This window comes from Periophthalmus magnuspinnatus, chromosome 12 (genome assembly GCF_009829125.3).
Source record: "Periophthalmus magnuspinnatus isolate fPerMag1 chromosome 12, fPerMag1.2.pri, whole genome shotgun sequence".
In the NCBI taxonomy this organism is placed as follows: Eukaryota; Metazoa; Chordata; class Actinopteri; order Gobiiformes; family Gobiidae; genus Periophthalmus; species Periophthalmus magnuspinnatus.
The window spans coordinates 13,977,403-13,991,990 of NC_047137.1; the positions used below are offsets into that span (position 1 = coordinate 13,977,403).

Consider the following 14,588-nt stretch of genomic DNA (forward strand, 5'->3'; position numbering starts at 1 on the left):
AATAAAAATAAATAATAACAACAACAACAATAATACTACTACTACTAATAATACATTCATAACAATATTAATAATAATCATAATAATACTAAAAATTAATTAAGTGATCGGTGAAGCCCAGTTGTTAAGCTCAGCTCTTGTCCGACCCTGAATTCTTTTTGATTCGAGTAAAGTAATTGTACTCTGAGTATTCCCAAATGGAGTAATTGTCCCAGAATATCGTTATTTGGCAACCCTGCTCCTTCCCAACCCAAGCCCGTCTTTTCAGCTGTGGTGCGACACTTTGATTGGACTGAGTGGGAGAGAGAGAGAGAGACTGCTTCCTTTCACTCTGATGAAAAGACACGTCTGATCACTGTAATCACGGGCTCCTGTTTACTGCTCCCACAATGCACCGGGGCACACAGACACACGGGGGACAGGGGGCATCATGGGGCTGCACTTTACAACAACGGCTCGTAAAGAAAGACGCGAGCCGATGCTGGAGGAGGAGGAGAAGGACGGGAACCTTGTGTGACTGTGGGAAGAGGAAAAAATGACTTGAATTTGGAAGATTAAAGGCGTCGTAGTTGATTTTTGATGTTTGAATCTTTGAAAAGAAAGAGGCAGTGTGAGGCAGGGTGCATTCACAGGGCACTGCATGTTCTTGCTTTGTCAGAGGAAGACGTTTATTGACAACTTGAACCAGCAGGGACCTTCTTCTATAGAACTGACTCTATAGTGACTCAAATGCACGCTCTGAAGGTACAGGATATGTGGGAGTATTGTGTCGTCTCACAAGTATTACCTGTGTGTCTACAGATTCAAAACTAACATTGATAACAGCTGTAAGGTTTTTTTGTGATCACTTTTTTTTTAAATTAAGGGTTGGTATCATCTGCAGTTTGATTACATTTTTTCGCTTTTTTAAACCCCACACCTCACACCTGTTTTCCCCGGGACCCCCTTTTGATGGGCATATACAGTTGAGAAAGAAAATAAAGGAAAATGAATAGCAAAATGAACACACAATCAAAAAAATAACTACAACAAACATACAAAATCATGCCTAACAGACACAAGGATGATAAAAAAAAAAGTAACCTCATAATAACAGCTGTATTGTTGTATTGTTTTTAGTTACAAAAACAGTTTATATGATGTAAAAGTGTTTCGTTCTCTCCATATACTGTTCCATCTCTATCTCGTCCCAGTGCAGATTTATTGTATAAGCAGCTCTTGTGTTCTGAGTACTGCTAGCATGCTAATTGTTCTGCAAAATTGACTGTCAGATGTTTTAATCATGTTATAGTTGTTGTTTTTGGAGTGATCCGTGGATGTTTGAGCGATCTTTAATCACTTATTTTCAAGACGCCATATTCCAGATCAACCCCCCTTTTCACTGGGACACGCCCACTGTGACGTACTTACTTTCTTCTTGAATTTTAGTTTCTTAATCAGTGATACACATAGGATTCGGCAGTGTGCTATATTCATTTTGGCTCAAATATTTTTTAAATCCGCGGCGATTCATAGGAGGGGCCGACAGCTACACGACTCTTTGTTGTGCGTTAGAAAACTGTAGTGCACAATAGGAGATGATATCGTCATAAACATCGTCACTAGTCAGCGGACCTGCGTCTTTTATTAAGTCGTTTTAGATGGATATTGCGATTTAAAATGTCTAAATTATAACAATGATTCACAGATGTCATAAGTTATAATTATAGAGCAAACACAAGCAAGATCTTCTTTAAAAACTTGCCTCTAGAAGTTAAAAAAGTGCTTATAGACTCATTGCGGTGAATAAGTACGATGCTCATTCTGTTTTTCATTTGGCTTTAATTCACTTTCGATCACACTGCCTCTAGTATGTGACCAGTCAACATTTACACATGATAAAGTACAATTAATGAGTTTATATTAACCTGAAATGACCTATTTTTGTTTCTGAAATCCTCCCAGTTGTATTTTTTTTAGTTCTTTCGATTACATTCTAACCTAAACAACCACGATTATCACTTCACTGTTTAATCTCGACATGTCTAGTCTGACATTCTGACACGGTGGGTCTAACGCCGTCTTGTTGTGCTTTCTCGTGGACAGTCATCTACATCTGCGGCCCCCTGGACACCTTCTGGATGATCATGAAGCTGTTCCAGAGTGAGATCAGCGACCCAGAGAACTACGCCATCTTCTACCTGGACGTGTTCGCCGAGAGCCTGCAGAGCCAGCGCCGGCCCTGGCACAACTCCGATCCAGACTGGGCCGATCCAATCCAGCTCTTCAAGGTAACCGCAGGACTCTCTGTTAATGATCGTGGGTTGGGCACAGCACATTACATTACTGGGGATATGGCTCCTGTTCTGCAGAGTGGCAATACTGTTAGCTTCACTACTTCCTGTCCTATTAAATCTTTGTTGGTTTTTAACTGAGCTGCAGTAAAATCAAATAGCTACTTAAAGATCAGGCAGAGGACAACAATCTGCGGGTGAATGTCACTAACGATGTTTCCAGCACAACTTTATAAACGAAAACTTCACCAGAGAACGCTTGTGTTTAGAAAGTAGGCAAGGCAAGTTTATTTGTACAGCACAATTCGTACACAAAGTAATTCAAAGTGCTTTACAGAATAAGAAGGACAGTAAAATCACACAAATCTAAACATAAATAATCACACATAATCATCATTAAATTAACATTAAAACAGAAGAAAAAACAGAAAAGTGTAGAATAAAAAACATTCAGTCATACGGTAATGCTAAATGCTACATTAATTAGAGGTTAATTTTTGTATTTTAAATTTTAATAAAAGAGCGAGCCAACACACTTCGATAAACTGAGCCTATATCAGATCGTGAATAACGCGTCAGGAATGTGAGAAATCTGTTTGGACTGCAGCTAAGTTAAAACTTCAGCTTCAACTTAACGTTTTATCAAGCAACAGTTAAATGTGATGCTGTGGTGCCAAGACATACTGTAGATGTTCTCTTCCAACACCGTCTATGCCTAAAAAAGGTCAAAGTGTGATATATTTCTGAAGAAAATATTGACAATAAACAATGTCTGTGTAGAGACAGAGTTCAGACAGTATGAGATTCCTGTCTTTTTCAAACCTACAAACACTTTAAGACAAAAACTGGTTCACCTGAAGGACAAAACCCCGAGCCATAAACAAAGTAATGTAGTCGACTCCATTCACTGTAGTGAAGAGTGCAGTGAGCGTTACACTGGAGAAACTAAACAGCTGCTCCATAAGAGGATGTACCAACACCGCCGTGAGAGCAGCTCAGGACCCCAGTCTGATGTACAGCTTATCTCAAAGACACTAACCACTCCTCTGAAGATAGTGAGGTTCAGATCTTAGCCAGAGAAAAGAAATGGTTTGAGAGGAGAGTTAAAGAAACTATTTTTTGTTAGGAAAGAGAATCCTTCCTTAAACAGGATGGAGGCCTGAGACATAAACTCTCCCCCATCTACAACTCCATCCTCAGGCCCAGAACAATGAGAACAATAACAGGATCGTTAAGGGCTGAATAGGATAGTTTCAGCTGAAACTGGAGACAATAGATGTTTACAGTTTCAGTGCAGTTAGCCCCTCCCTCCAGATAGATATAAGACAGTGTCCAGCAGTAATCTGACCAGAACTGAAGATGAGCAGAGAAACGTCTTCACTCCTACAAGATTTGTCCAGCTGACAGATTTTAACTTAATCTTTTACTACAATTTACAATGATTTTGAAACTAATTTAAAAAGTGCATCAATATTCCAAAGCGTTATTGTTACAAAATGAGAAATTAGAGTCTAAAAATAGCGTTCATCTGTCTGTTATTGAAAGTGATATAAGAATTATTGTAACGTGAAGCAGCTTCGTTCATTCACCCAAACCCTACCGACCCGAGCCACAGGACCCGGGACCTGCGCCTCCAGGACCAGAGTGTCCATTATGTGGTCCATTCTGTGTAATCAGTGTAATGAGTGATGTGTATCCACGATGTAAAAGCCTGATTCACTTAAGATTAACCAGGAGAGATGAAGAGAGATTAAGAGGCTGGATCGCTTTTGTCGGCAATTTAGGGAGTAAACCTCGTCCTCCGAGTGGAACGCAGACCCAAGATCACTTCCATTTAAGAACTGGAAAGATGCGCTGCTAATAATAGAATTTCAGACGGTCTAAAAGGCGCAGAGATGGGCAGGACAGCAAAAATGAGACTGTGATGTATTTAGCGTTAAAGAAGACTGTTCCTCATTAATACAACATAACAAACATAGATGGTTTCACACTTTGTTCATTGTAAACCACATTATTAAGTTTAAATGCAGGTGTAACAGAAATAAAACCATGGATTTATTTTTAAAGAGGGGATGTTGCTCTTGTATGGGGTATTAATTGTTAACATATAGCATATTTCGAGCCACGTTACCTTTTAAGATCCCTGCGCTAAGTCACTCCCCCTTCAGAGCGCTATCACAACACAATCAGCGTGTACTCCGCTAATGAAACTACTGCACATCACATCGGGTTTGTGAAGTTGTAGTGCAGGGGTGTCAAACACATTTTCACCGAGGGCCACATCAGTAAAATGGCTGCTCTCAAAGAGCCAGATGTAAAAATAAATCTAACTACTTTTCAAACTTGTTAATTCACTGTTTCTGTATTTATTACTTATTCAACTTACAAATATTGCATATGAATAGCCTAGATGTAAAAATATGGCTGTGTAACTGCGTATCTCCTGGTAAAATTACTTTTTAAGACCATCATACCTTTTAATTTACCCTGTCACGGGCCATGTAAAATGATGTGGAGGGCCAGATTTGGCTCGCGGGCCTTGAGTTTGACACATGTGTTGTAGTGTATTGTTTTGTGTCCAGCTCTACATTACTTAAACATGCATGAGTGACATCTAAAATCTTTTATTTTTATTGTTCAGAAATGGCTATGTGACATTTTTGAATCCTGATTGTACGACCTGGTGTCTGAATCTTTTGAATAATAACAAGCAAGTGGGCGGAGATGGGGGGTAGGTGAAAACAGAAAAATATATAGACAAATGCGACATGATTAAAAAAGCTCATAAAAGTTGATTTTACGCAGTTTAAGTCTCCTTTAAAGGTGCATTATGTGACTTTTCGGGTGGAGGGTCCGTCACCTGCTCATCTCCATGGAGTGGTTATAAACAGAACTCACTTAACTTATGCATTCTGAGCATCCTAATTATTCACCACGATGACTTTATAAGCACTTTACACAACTTTCAGAGACCAATATGGAGTTTTGCGATCATGGTAACGCAAGCAACCACTAGCATGATAACGCAAACTTCCTGATTATCTAACAGTAAATGAATAATTAGATGCAGACAGTACACAGAAGACTTATTTTGACCTAAAGACCTGCTTATATAATATATCTCTACTGGGGCAAGACGAATTTTGCTCAAATACATGGGAAAAATTTGAGTACAGGTCCAAGCAGGTGATGCAAATATGCCACGTTATGAGTCAGATCTGTGGAGAGGCTGCCATTCTCACACTAATAATGCATATTTTCTGAGGTATTTTCTATTAACAATGAATACACCTGTAGTCGACTCAGTGCTAGATAGACAAATTTAATGCTGTGCTGTACAACATGTCAACAAATCTCCATGGAGACAAGATGGTGACTAGACCCTGTCCCTGGAAAATGACACAGTGCATCTTTAACTGCTAGACATTGCTTTATTTCTGTCTGAAGGGAGGAGCTAACTACACTGAAACTACAAACACCTGTTGTTTCTGTTTGTAGGCTCGGTCTATTTAGCTCTTAATGGGTGTTCTATTGTTCTCTTTGTCTCCTTTGTTTGCTTTGGGGCTGGGGCTGGAGTTATAGATGGGAAAAGATGATGGCTAAGTCTCCCATTCCCGTTCAAGGACGTCCTTCGTCTTCACTCCTACAACTTTTTGTCCAGTTGGCAGATTTTACTTTTGGCTTGGGTCAGATCTGGACGACTGAGGAATTACGCAGACATCTGTATTTGTTGTTCAGTGGCGTGTACTTTGGCTCTAGTACAAGTATAAAAAGTATAAGTGGAGTCAGTGACGCAGTTTTTGATAAGATGATTGGAGGTAATTGTTTTCCTGGTGTAGTCAGGGGAGCAGAGAAGCCACAGTAATCACACAACTGTTACCGTACAGAGAGGCTGAAATAATGGAAAGACTACTGCGGGAGTACTTGTCGTGTTTGTTGATAAAGTATTTCAGATGTTTGTGAGTAAAGTACATTGTTCAGAAAAAAGAAAAAAATAAGCAAAAGTCTCAGTGCAGCTCAACAGGTGGAGTCATCAGATCCAGTGTCAGTGCAGTTTGTGGAGAGTAACAGCCCTCAGAACAAAAATGTCCCTCTCTGTGTCCTTTGTGTCCCACATTATCACAGCAGGGGGCGCCAGGAGGGCTCTGGACGCACAACAGGAAAGCGTCTCCTAAGCCTTACACTTTTTCTGCTCTGTTGTTTTAGTCGGTGATGAGACGGAACATTCCCTCTGGAACGTCTTCTGCCATATTTGGTGTAGAAAGTCTTTTGCATAGCTTTAAAGAGTCTGTAGCATTTCAGACCTAGCTGGTTAGCATAAGAAAGCGCCATGTAGGGTCGCCATGGATACAGGAAAAACAAACTGCTCAAATCACACAGTCCAATAGTCCTTAACTTCATTCTGTCCTTTGAACTCCAAAAGCTACACTTCTTAGTTGGTCAAAATCTCAAAATGTTAAGTAAAAAATTTAAGATACAGTTTTTTTAAATGCTGCTTAGTCTGTCAGCCAGTCAGCCACAAGAGCAGCCAACCACAACCACGGCAACCACAGAAAATATAAAGAATAAAACAAAGAAATCTAGAAATCTACTTTAAGTTAAATTGAAAAAAAAAAGTAACAGTAGCATTACTTAAGTTGAAGAAGTATAAAGTATTGGTCCAGAGTAAGAGTAAAATGTGTTTGGGAAAACTATTACTCGAGTAAAAGTAACTTAAAAAGTAACTGTCTGGATGTAATATTTGAAGTTTATGTAATTTGAAGGACAAAATACTAAATGATGTTCAAAATCTGGTATTTTCAAAAGATGGACATAAAAATGAGACAAACTAAATCATATCTGAAGAAGCGAAGCAAGAAACACAAATTATCAGATCATTTCATATTGTCATTTAAAACTTTTTTCACTCATAGATTTACTCACAATGGGAAAAGTAACCACACCGTTTAGAGTACTGCTACATCAATAAAAATATTAGGAGGAGGAGTAAACATATGCTGCTAGAAAAGTACTCTGAAAAGGATCATTTCTTTAAAAAAGCTACTGAAGTAAATGTGACTGAGTACGACCTACCTTTGATTTTAAGAGCCCAAAAAGTCAATACACCAGATAAATATTACACTACATGAGCTGGGTTGGTCTTATCAGCATCTGCATTATAAGAAAGTCTATGTTTCAGCACAAATTTTCACATAATTTCATTTCTTTTTTATTTTTGTTTGTTTTTTACTGACACACAAGCCCAGAGAAATCCACTCACGCCTCTCATTTATCACAAATCCTTTTCTGTGTGTGCGTGGGAGAGTGGATGTGATAATGACCCAGAGTGACCTGTGGCTGACCCCACTGTAGACCAGGTTTTGGCCCTTGGTCCTGGCTCTGGTCCTGACTCTGGTCCTGGCTCTGGTCCAGACCCTGAGTGCTTGTATCAGCCACAGCAGATGTCATTAAGTGTGATTAGGCTTTGTGCAGAGCTGCAGTTACATGTTTGTGGAGCTGGGAAAGGGTGGAAAGTAGAGTAAAAAAATACAAATACTTAAGTTACAGTATATCTGCACTCACCATGTAGTTGTACTGCATTATATGTCTGTGTCACTGCCTTTTTATACCTGCAACGGCACAAAACAGTTTCATTGATCAAGTTTTGTATTAAAGACTGACACTTCTTTAATTGCATTAAAAAGTAACTACTAACTTTTTATTTCATGTTTACTTTTTACTTAATTACATGAACAAATCCTGCTGACAAAATCATTATTTCAACATCATTTTCAACACAAATCTTTATAAATATCACATTTACACATCAACACTTCTGAAAATCGGTTTGAAATACTTTTTTTTATTCTTAAAGTACAAGTATTTGAATATTTTGCATGTAAAAGTAGATATATGATACAGATTAAAAGGCCAGTGCGACCTAACCGTGCCAGGTCAGGTTTTTATTATTATATTCTTTCATGTTTTTGTGTTAAATGATAAAAATATGCACACAGTTTAGGTCTAGAGAGCAACAATTTGTTCACGAAACTAAACGTGGCACTTGAAATGATGGAAAGCAGCACAAACTCAAAAGCAGTGGTCTGTAAATACATCTCTGCGAGTCCTTTGGCAGTGCCGTTCATCAATAGTGGGGAATATTGACAATTTAGTGTGTTTATATTTTTGTAATTTGAGCCTCAACCCAGACATTCACAAACACATTTCAGCACAGTTCTCATTTGTGCTGAAATGTGTTTGTGTATTTGTGAATGTCTCAGTTGAGGTTCAAGTATTGCACAAAAGATTATTGTTGTAGAATAAACTGTAGTAACCTGATTCCCGGAGACATAAACCCTCAACATGTTGTGATAGTGTTGTCTGTTCCAGTCTAGTACACTCCAGTTTGGCTACGCTTCTGTTGTAGGGAGTATTACACCTCTGATGACGTAGGCCAAGATAACAACTGAATAGTGAGTGTTCTTGGTGCAATTTCTCATTTACTGGACTGTAAAAGTTAGATGACATATCGTGCCCACCTCTGAACCAAAAAAATCTCTGTTACTTCATGTAAAACCCCAAATTCCGATAAATTAGTGACGACATCCAGTAAAAATCTCCAAAAGAACAGGCTACTTTGATAGTCGTTCATGCCATTAGGTCCTTCCCTTGGCCTCTCTTCTAACTATTCCCCCGTTTCTGTCGTCCTCAGTCGGTGTTTGTGATCACGTATCGGGCCCCGGATAACCCCGAGTACAAGACCTTCCAGAGGGAGCTTCACGCCCGCGCACACCGGGAGTTTGGCATCCACCTCCAGCCTTCACTGGTCAGTATCTCCACGTTTTTTTCCTCTTCTGTTGATAATATGGTCTTTTTAAAATGAAATATGCAGAAGGAGGTGTCAGTTTTTGTTTCATTTGCAGAAATAGATCAGTAGTTACAGAGGTATTAACCTAAACCTGGTCAAATATATGAAGTTAGGGACATTTTTGGCAAATTCAAGCGTAGTTTTTTGTTACCGCCTCTAGCTCGGTTTTAAATCTTTTAATATCTGCTCTTCATTCATTCCATTTAGTCAAACGTCTGATTAAAGGGAACTGTTAAGCTTCTAGGCATGAAAAACACCATTGGGAACCTGTAACGCTCTTGGAAGTATCACTCAGTTTGTGTACCAAGCTCACAAATAAGACTCAGGCTAATTTCTAACACATTTGACAGACTTTTATATGAATTCTGTCAGAACATTTTTCCTTTTTAACAAGTCCAAAGCTCATTTTTAGAGCTACTGGCTTCAACTTTTGTCAAGGCTCAGTCAAGGCTCAACAAACGTTCCATTTACTCGGAGTCCGTTTCTCCCAACAGCAGCTTTACTCCCAGTGGCAATTTAAATCGGGGGTTTTAGGAAAAATCAGTATTTGTACACAAGTAAAATACACTAAAAGGTTTACAATCTAGACTATGAATTCATTCAGCCGGGAATATGAGGTGCAACAGTGTGTGCGCAGTGGCTCTAGTGCACATGTGTCAAACTCAAGGCCCACGGGTCAAATGTTGTCCTCCACGTCATTTTTTGTGGCCCGTGACAAGATAAATTAAAATGTATTATTGTCTTAAAATGTCAGTTTATCAGGAGATCCGCAGTTACAGTCATATTTTTTCCATCTATGCAAATTTGAAGGCATTTTGCTGTTGTGGCCTTCGGTGAAATTGAGTTTGACACCCCTGCGAGTCTAGTGCGCACCATAGACATGCATGTATATATAAATGGACATAACTATTGTGCTAGCCGGCATGTTCCAAATAGAAAGTGATCATGGACGCGCTTCCGGCTTCATCGACAGGAAAAAACTGCTGCTGTCAGGCTCGTCATTTTGGTCTTAAAATGTTCGTATTAGCCGGTTAGCAACAGATTTCGTTGACAGTGTTGCTAAGTGCCGTCTCCCTGCTAAACTAATGGTGCGGGCGAGAAGGGGACTTACCTCTTTGGTTGATACTCGTGGTCAGATTTCCAAATATGTAACTCGGCTCCAGATTCGTCCCTATAACTGCCAGCCTCGATGAGCTACATTTGGCTGGAGCTGAACGCCGTGGGTGACGTCACACTCGCTCAGTCCTTTTTTATACAGTTTATGAAGCATTCTGTCATTGGGTCCTTCTCCACCATGAATATGTTTGTGTTGGTGGTGGGCAGAAGGGCTTATGGTGCAGATTGGCAGCCTCGCTTCCATCAGTCTGCCCGGAGTGAATGAATAATGCACGAAATTGTAAAGTGACTTTCAGCGTCTGGAAAAGCGCTGTATAAGACTAATGCATTATTAATAAGAAGTAATTTAAATATACAATTTTAGGAGTCTAGTTTAAATATTTAGAAAAGTAAAAGTCACTAACCAAATGATTAGGTTTAACTGAATAATTTTCTTGAAGCGTGATTCTTTTTAATCATAAACACCAAGGACAATGTTTAGTATTAAATCATAAATCCAAATCAAGCTTTCTCTCCGTTTGAAACTACAGACAGGCCAATACCAGTAGTAAGCGCAGCATTACAAGCTATTCTTTTATAAGTACATAAACCCGAACGCGTGCGTAAGCTAATGACGAACACGCTGTTAGCATTTACGAGCTGCGCCTCTGATCCGTCTTTTCATGAGCACATCATGTTTTCACTAACAATGGACTAAATGTGTGGTTCTGGAGCCGGCCTCGCTGCGCTGTTTGTTTGAGTCCATTTGATTTTCCACATTAAACTCACGTCTTTGTCGCGCGAGCTAGAAAAGCAGTTACATTCAGCTGCTTTTTGTAGAAACTGTTCTCATTTGTAGTTTTATCACAGCGTACTTGCAAAGATAAGAATTAGGCCGAAAAATTGGCTGCAAAGTTAAAGGAGCTGCAGCTACTCAACGTTTTCATGTAATTCAATAAAATTCGCTCATGTTTTGCCCAACTACATATATATTGCATCAAAATAATTAGTTTTGATCTCAGCTAGAAATCAGCCAGTTGGACCCGGAAGTGACATCATCTCTTAACAACTCTGTGATGCTTATAAACTCATTGTGGTGAATGATTAGAATGCTCTGAATGTATAAGTTAAATGAGGAATAACTTTGAACCACTTTGAACCACTGCAAACTGTTTAAAATGAACTACTTTTTTTCATGTTTTAAGACACAACCCGCAGAAGAGCAGGGTTAACAAAATTTTTAAAAAGGCATAATATCAGACCTTCATCGAATGCATTTCCATTTCAAAGTCTGCTTTCGTGCTCCCGTTCTCACCGCTGCTCTTTGCCCGTGCAGATGGACTACATCGCAGGCAGCTTCTATGACGGCTTCCTGCTGTACGCCATGGCTCTGGAGGAGACTCTGGCCGAGGGAGGAGCTGTGAACGACGGCATCAACATCACCATGAGGACACAGAACCGACGATTCTGGGGTAAGCTAAACAAATGTGGTTCATTATAGCCACTCGGGGTTTCTTTTTTTGGAAAGTTTTTGGGAAATTCACATGAAAGTCACAAGTTTTTTTGGGCTAGCTCCTGTGAGATCTTTTCAAGAGGAGGTATCATGCAAAATCAACTTTTTGGAAGTTTCTACCATGTTATAACGTTGTGCTCTTATCAAAAACATGCCTGAAGAAGTTCTAGATGTCATCCATGCATGTTTGAGTAATCTAGCGATCTCTCTACTAATCAAAGTCTACGTCACCCATGCTCCCACAGTACAAAAACAGTAAACGGTACATTACAACGTCACAAACCTGATGCGATGTAGTAGTTTAATTAGCGGAGTGCACACTGATCACCCTGTGATGTGATAGTGCTCTCAAGGGGGAGTGACTTAGCACAGGGAGCAAAGGGAGGCGGAGAGACTCAGAGCGTTAAAAAGAAAACTAAAACTTATTAAACCTGTTAAAAAATTGTTTATGAACATAGCATTTCAAAACAAGATGTGTAATAATAAAAAGAGGTAGTTTTTTTTTTTGGCCTTTTTTCAGTTCTGTTTCATATTTATAGACCCAGGAATGACAAATATTCAACCTGTTTTACCATATTTTAAAACTGTTATTGATGTTAAATGTGCAAATACAAACATGCACGTCTCATTAGCAATGTTTAACTAGTTGTTTCGTTCTTGGGCTTCTTTTTGTGGAACTGAAGGTGCTTGTTTTGGGTTTTTTTCAATTGCTTGGTCGCTTGTTTCTCTCTGAAAATCTGGCAACTCTGGTAAACTCTCACCAGCAACAGGACGGGGTGAAGACTTCCTCTACCAAACCCAAACAACAGCGTCTGAAAACTGACAAACACATTTATACCGTATTTGTAAAAGTAGTGCTCCTTCTGTGACTTTCACTCTCTCACAGAAAGAGCCGCTCCCCAGAGTGCCGATGGATTTGGAGATGATGAATTGTCACTGAAATTAAGGACTTGTATTAAGAAATAGGCTATAAATAACTCTTTGTTTTCATGGGAAATGGAAAATGGCTCTGCTCAAGTCCAATAACAGTTAAACGCAGAGGTGGTAGTACTCAGTTACACTTACTTGAGTCATTTTTTAAAGAAATTGTACTTTTCAGAGTACTTTTTTGGTTGTTCTTCTGCGCACATGAGCCTGGGTCTGTCTGTGTTTTCTCCTCCACCAACACGTAGCGTCCTCACCATGTATTTAGCCACAGGTGAAAGAAAAGACCACTGCGTACAGGTGAAGTGCGTTGTCATAGAAATAAGTTCAGTGATCAGCTTATGTCGCTCCCATTCGTTTTATGGTGCGTGTTTGGGGTGAACGATGCTGATGCGTGGTGTGTGTGGCCGACCCAAATGTAAAGTTAATAAAACTAAATCTAGTGTGGACTGGGGTCGGTCCACAGAGCCACTAACATGTGTGAAAACGGGCTAAGAGTACAAGTGACAAGAGCTTTATGTCGACAATATGAAATCGTTTGAACATTTGTGCTTCTTGTTGTTTTTTTCATTTTCATGTCTGTCTTATTATGTTATATGTTTTGACCTTCAAATGACATGAATCAGATGCGTCCTGACAGTTATTCTTACTTCAATAATACAAGACAAAAGACAAAACAGATGCTGATACCAATTTATAGCAGGAATGTTCATTTACACTTGTTGTCCCTGAGCAGGTTGGTGGAAATACTGAAAATATGAATTCAATGCTTATGGATAAATTGACCAAAAAACAAATCAAACAGATTACCTGGGGTCACATCATTCAAATACTATTCTAAAAACAACATCACCGCTTCATCAAGGCTTTAAATGTGCACAAACACTTTCTACTTCCTACTTATCATTCAAATCACATCCATCCTTAATGTGCACAAACTTGTTTAGAGATCAGCCACTTCTTCGTCAGACGTGCAAACATTTGAAAACCTGCAGGTTAGACTCTCTGTTGGCAAATTACCCACTGACTCACAGCACCAGAGGAAAAGGCTGATTTGGTGAGTGCCATCTTACATTTGAGGACACTGCACTCTCCTCTGGGTGAGCGTGTCAGTCGAAATGTTTTGTCTGAGTTCAGAGAGACAAAACCCTTCAGAGGAGGAGCAGCTCCCTGGACATTTTTGAAAAGCGAACAAATATTAGCATATATCATTAGATTTTCAAAGTTTTATAAATGATGTTTTCAAGAATAGGGGGTTCTTATTGTGAACCTTGACCGCTCGTTTACGCGAAGATTCAACAGGTTTCAAGGCTGTTTTGCAAGTCTTTGGCCAAATCTTCATACAGTACAAGAAAAGTGACATGAAAATTAGTTAAAATACATGTACGAGGCCTCCATTTTTTGGTGTGATTTTAAAGTTTTTAATTAAAGTTTAATCTAAGGTGACATCTAAGTAAGTAAATTTACAACAGTTTAAATTTTCTCATCATTTATAAAAATATTGGTGTAGTTTTTTAAGTTATTCTTGTTGGTAAAATACACTGCCTGACCAAAAAAAAAAAAAAGACGCCACCAAAAAAACACACTAATTGTTGTTGGCATTGTTTCGATTTCGCTTCTGAAATGTCACACGATTTAATTCCATCCAGTGTTGCATTAATTTTTCACCTCTTGCATTGATGATGTTAGAGTCTGACCGCTGCACAAAGCCTTTTTTTTTCTTTTGGCCAGTGTAGATGGCAACAGTCTTATCTACATTTAATACAACACAAAAACTCTGAAACCAGGCTGCCACTTTACTCACTTTTCTTCTGTCTGTTGTCAGTCTCTTGGCTACCTCACTTGTGTACATAATTATTTTGACACCACACACTGAGGGGAGGTCGTTTATAAATAGACAAAAAAAAAAAAAAAGGGGGCCCGAGGATTGAGCCCT

The 14,588-nt window shown here is 39.1% G+C and overlaps 1 protein-coding gene across 1 annotated transcript in view; it reads left to right on the top strand.

The window, feature by feature from the left end:
* Positions 1-14,588, top strand: part of npr2 (natriuretic peptide receptor 2) — a 104,409-nt gene that overhangs the window by 18,842 nt on the left and 70,979 nt on the right. The window contains exons 2-4 of the mRNA XM_033975971.2: positions 2,086-2,270; positions 8,965-9,078; positions 11,552-11,687. Coding sequence (XP_033831862.1) covers positions 2,086-2,270; positions 8,965-9,078; positions 11,552-11,687 — 435 coding nt within the window. The remainder of the gene's footprint in view (positions 1-2,085; positions 2,271-8,964; positions 9,079-11,551; positions 11,688-14,588) is intronic.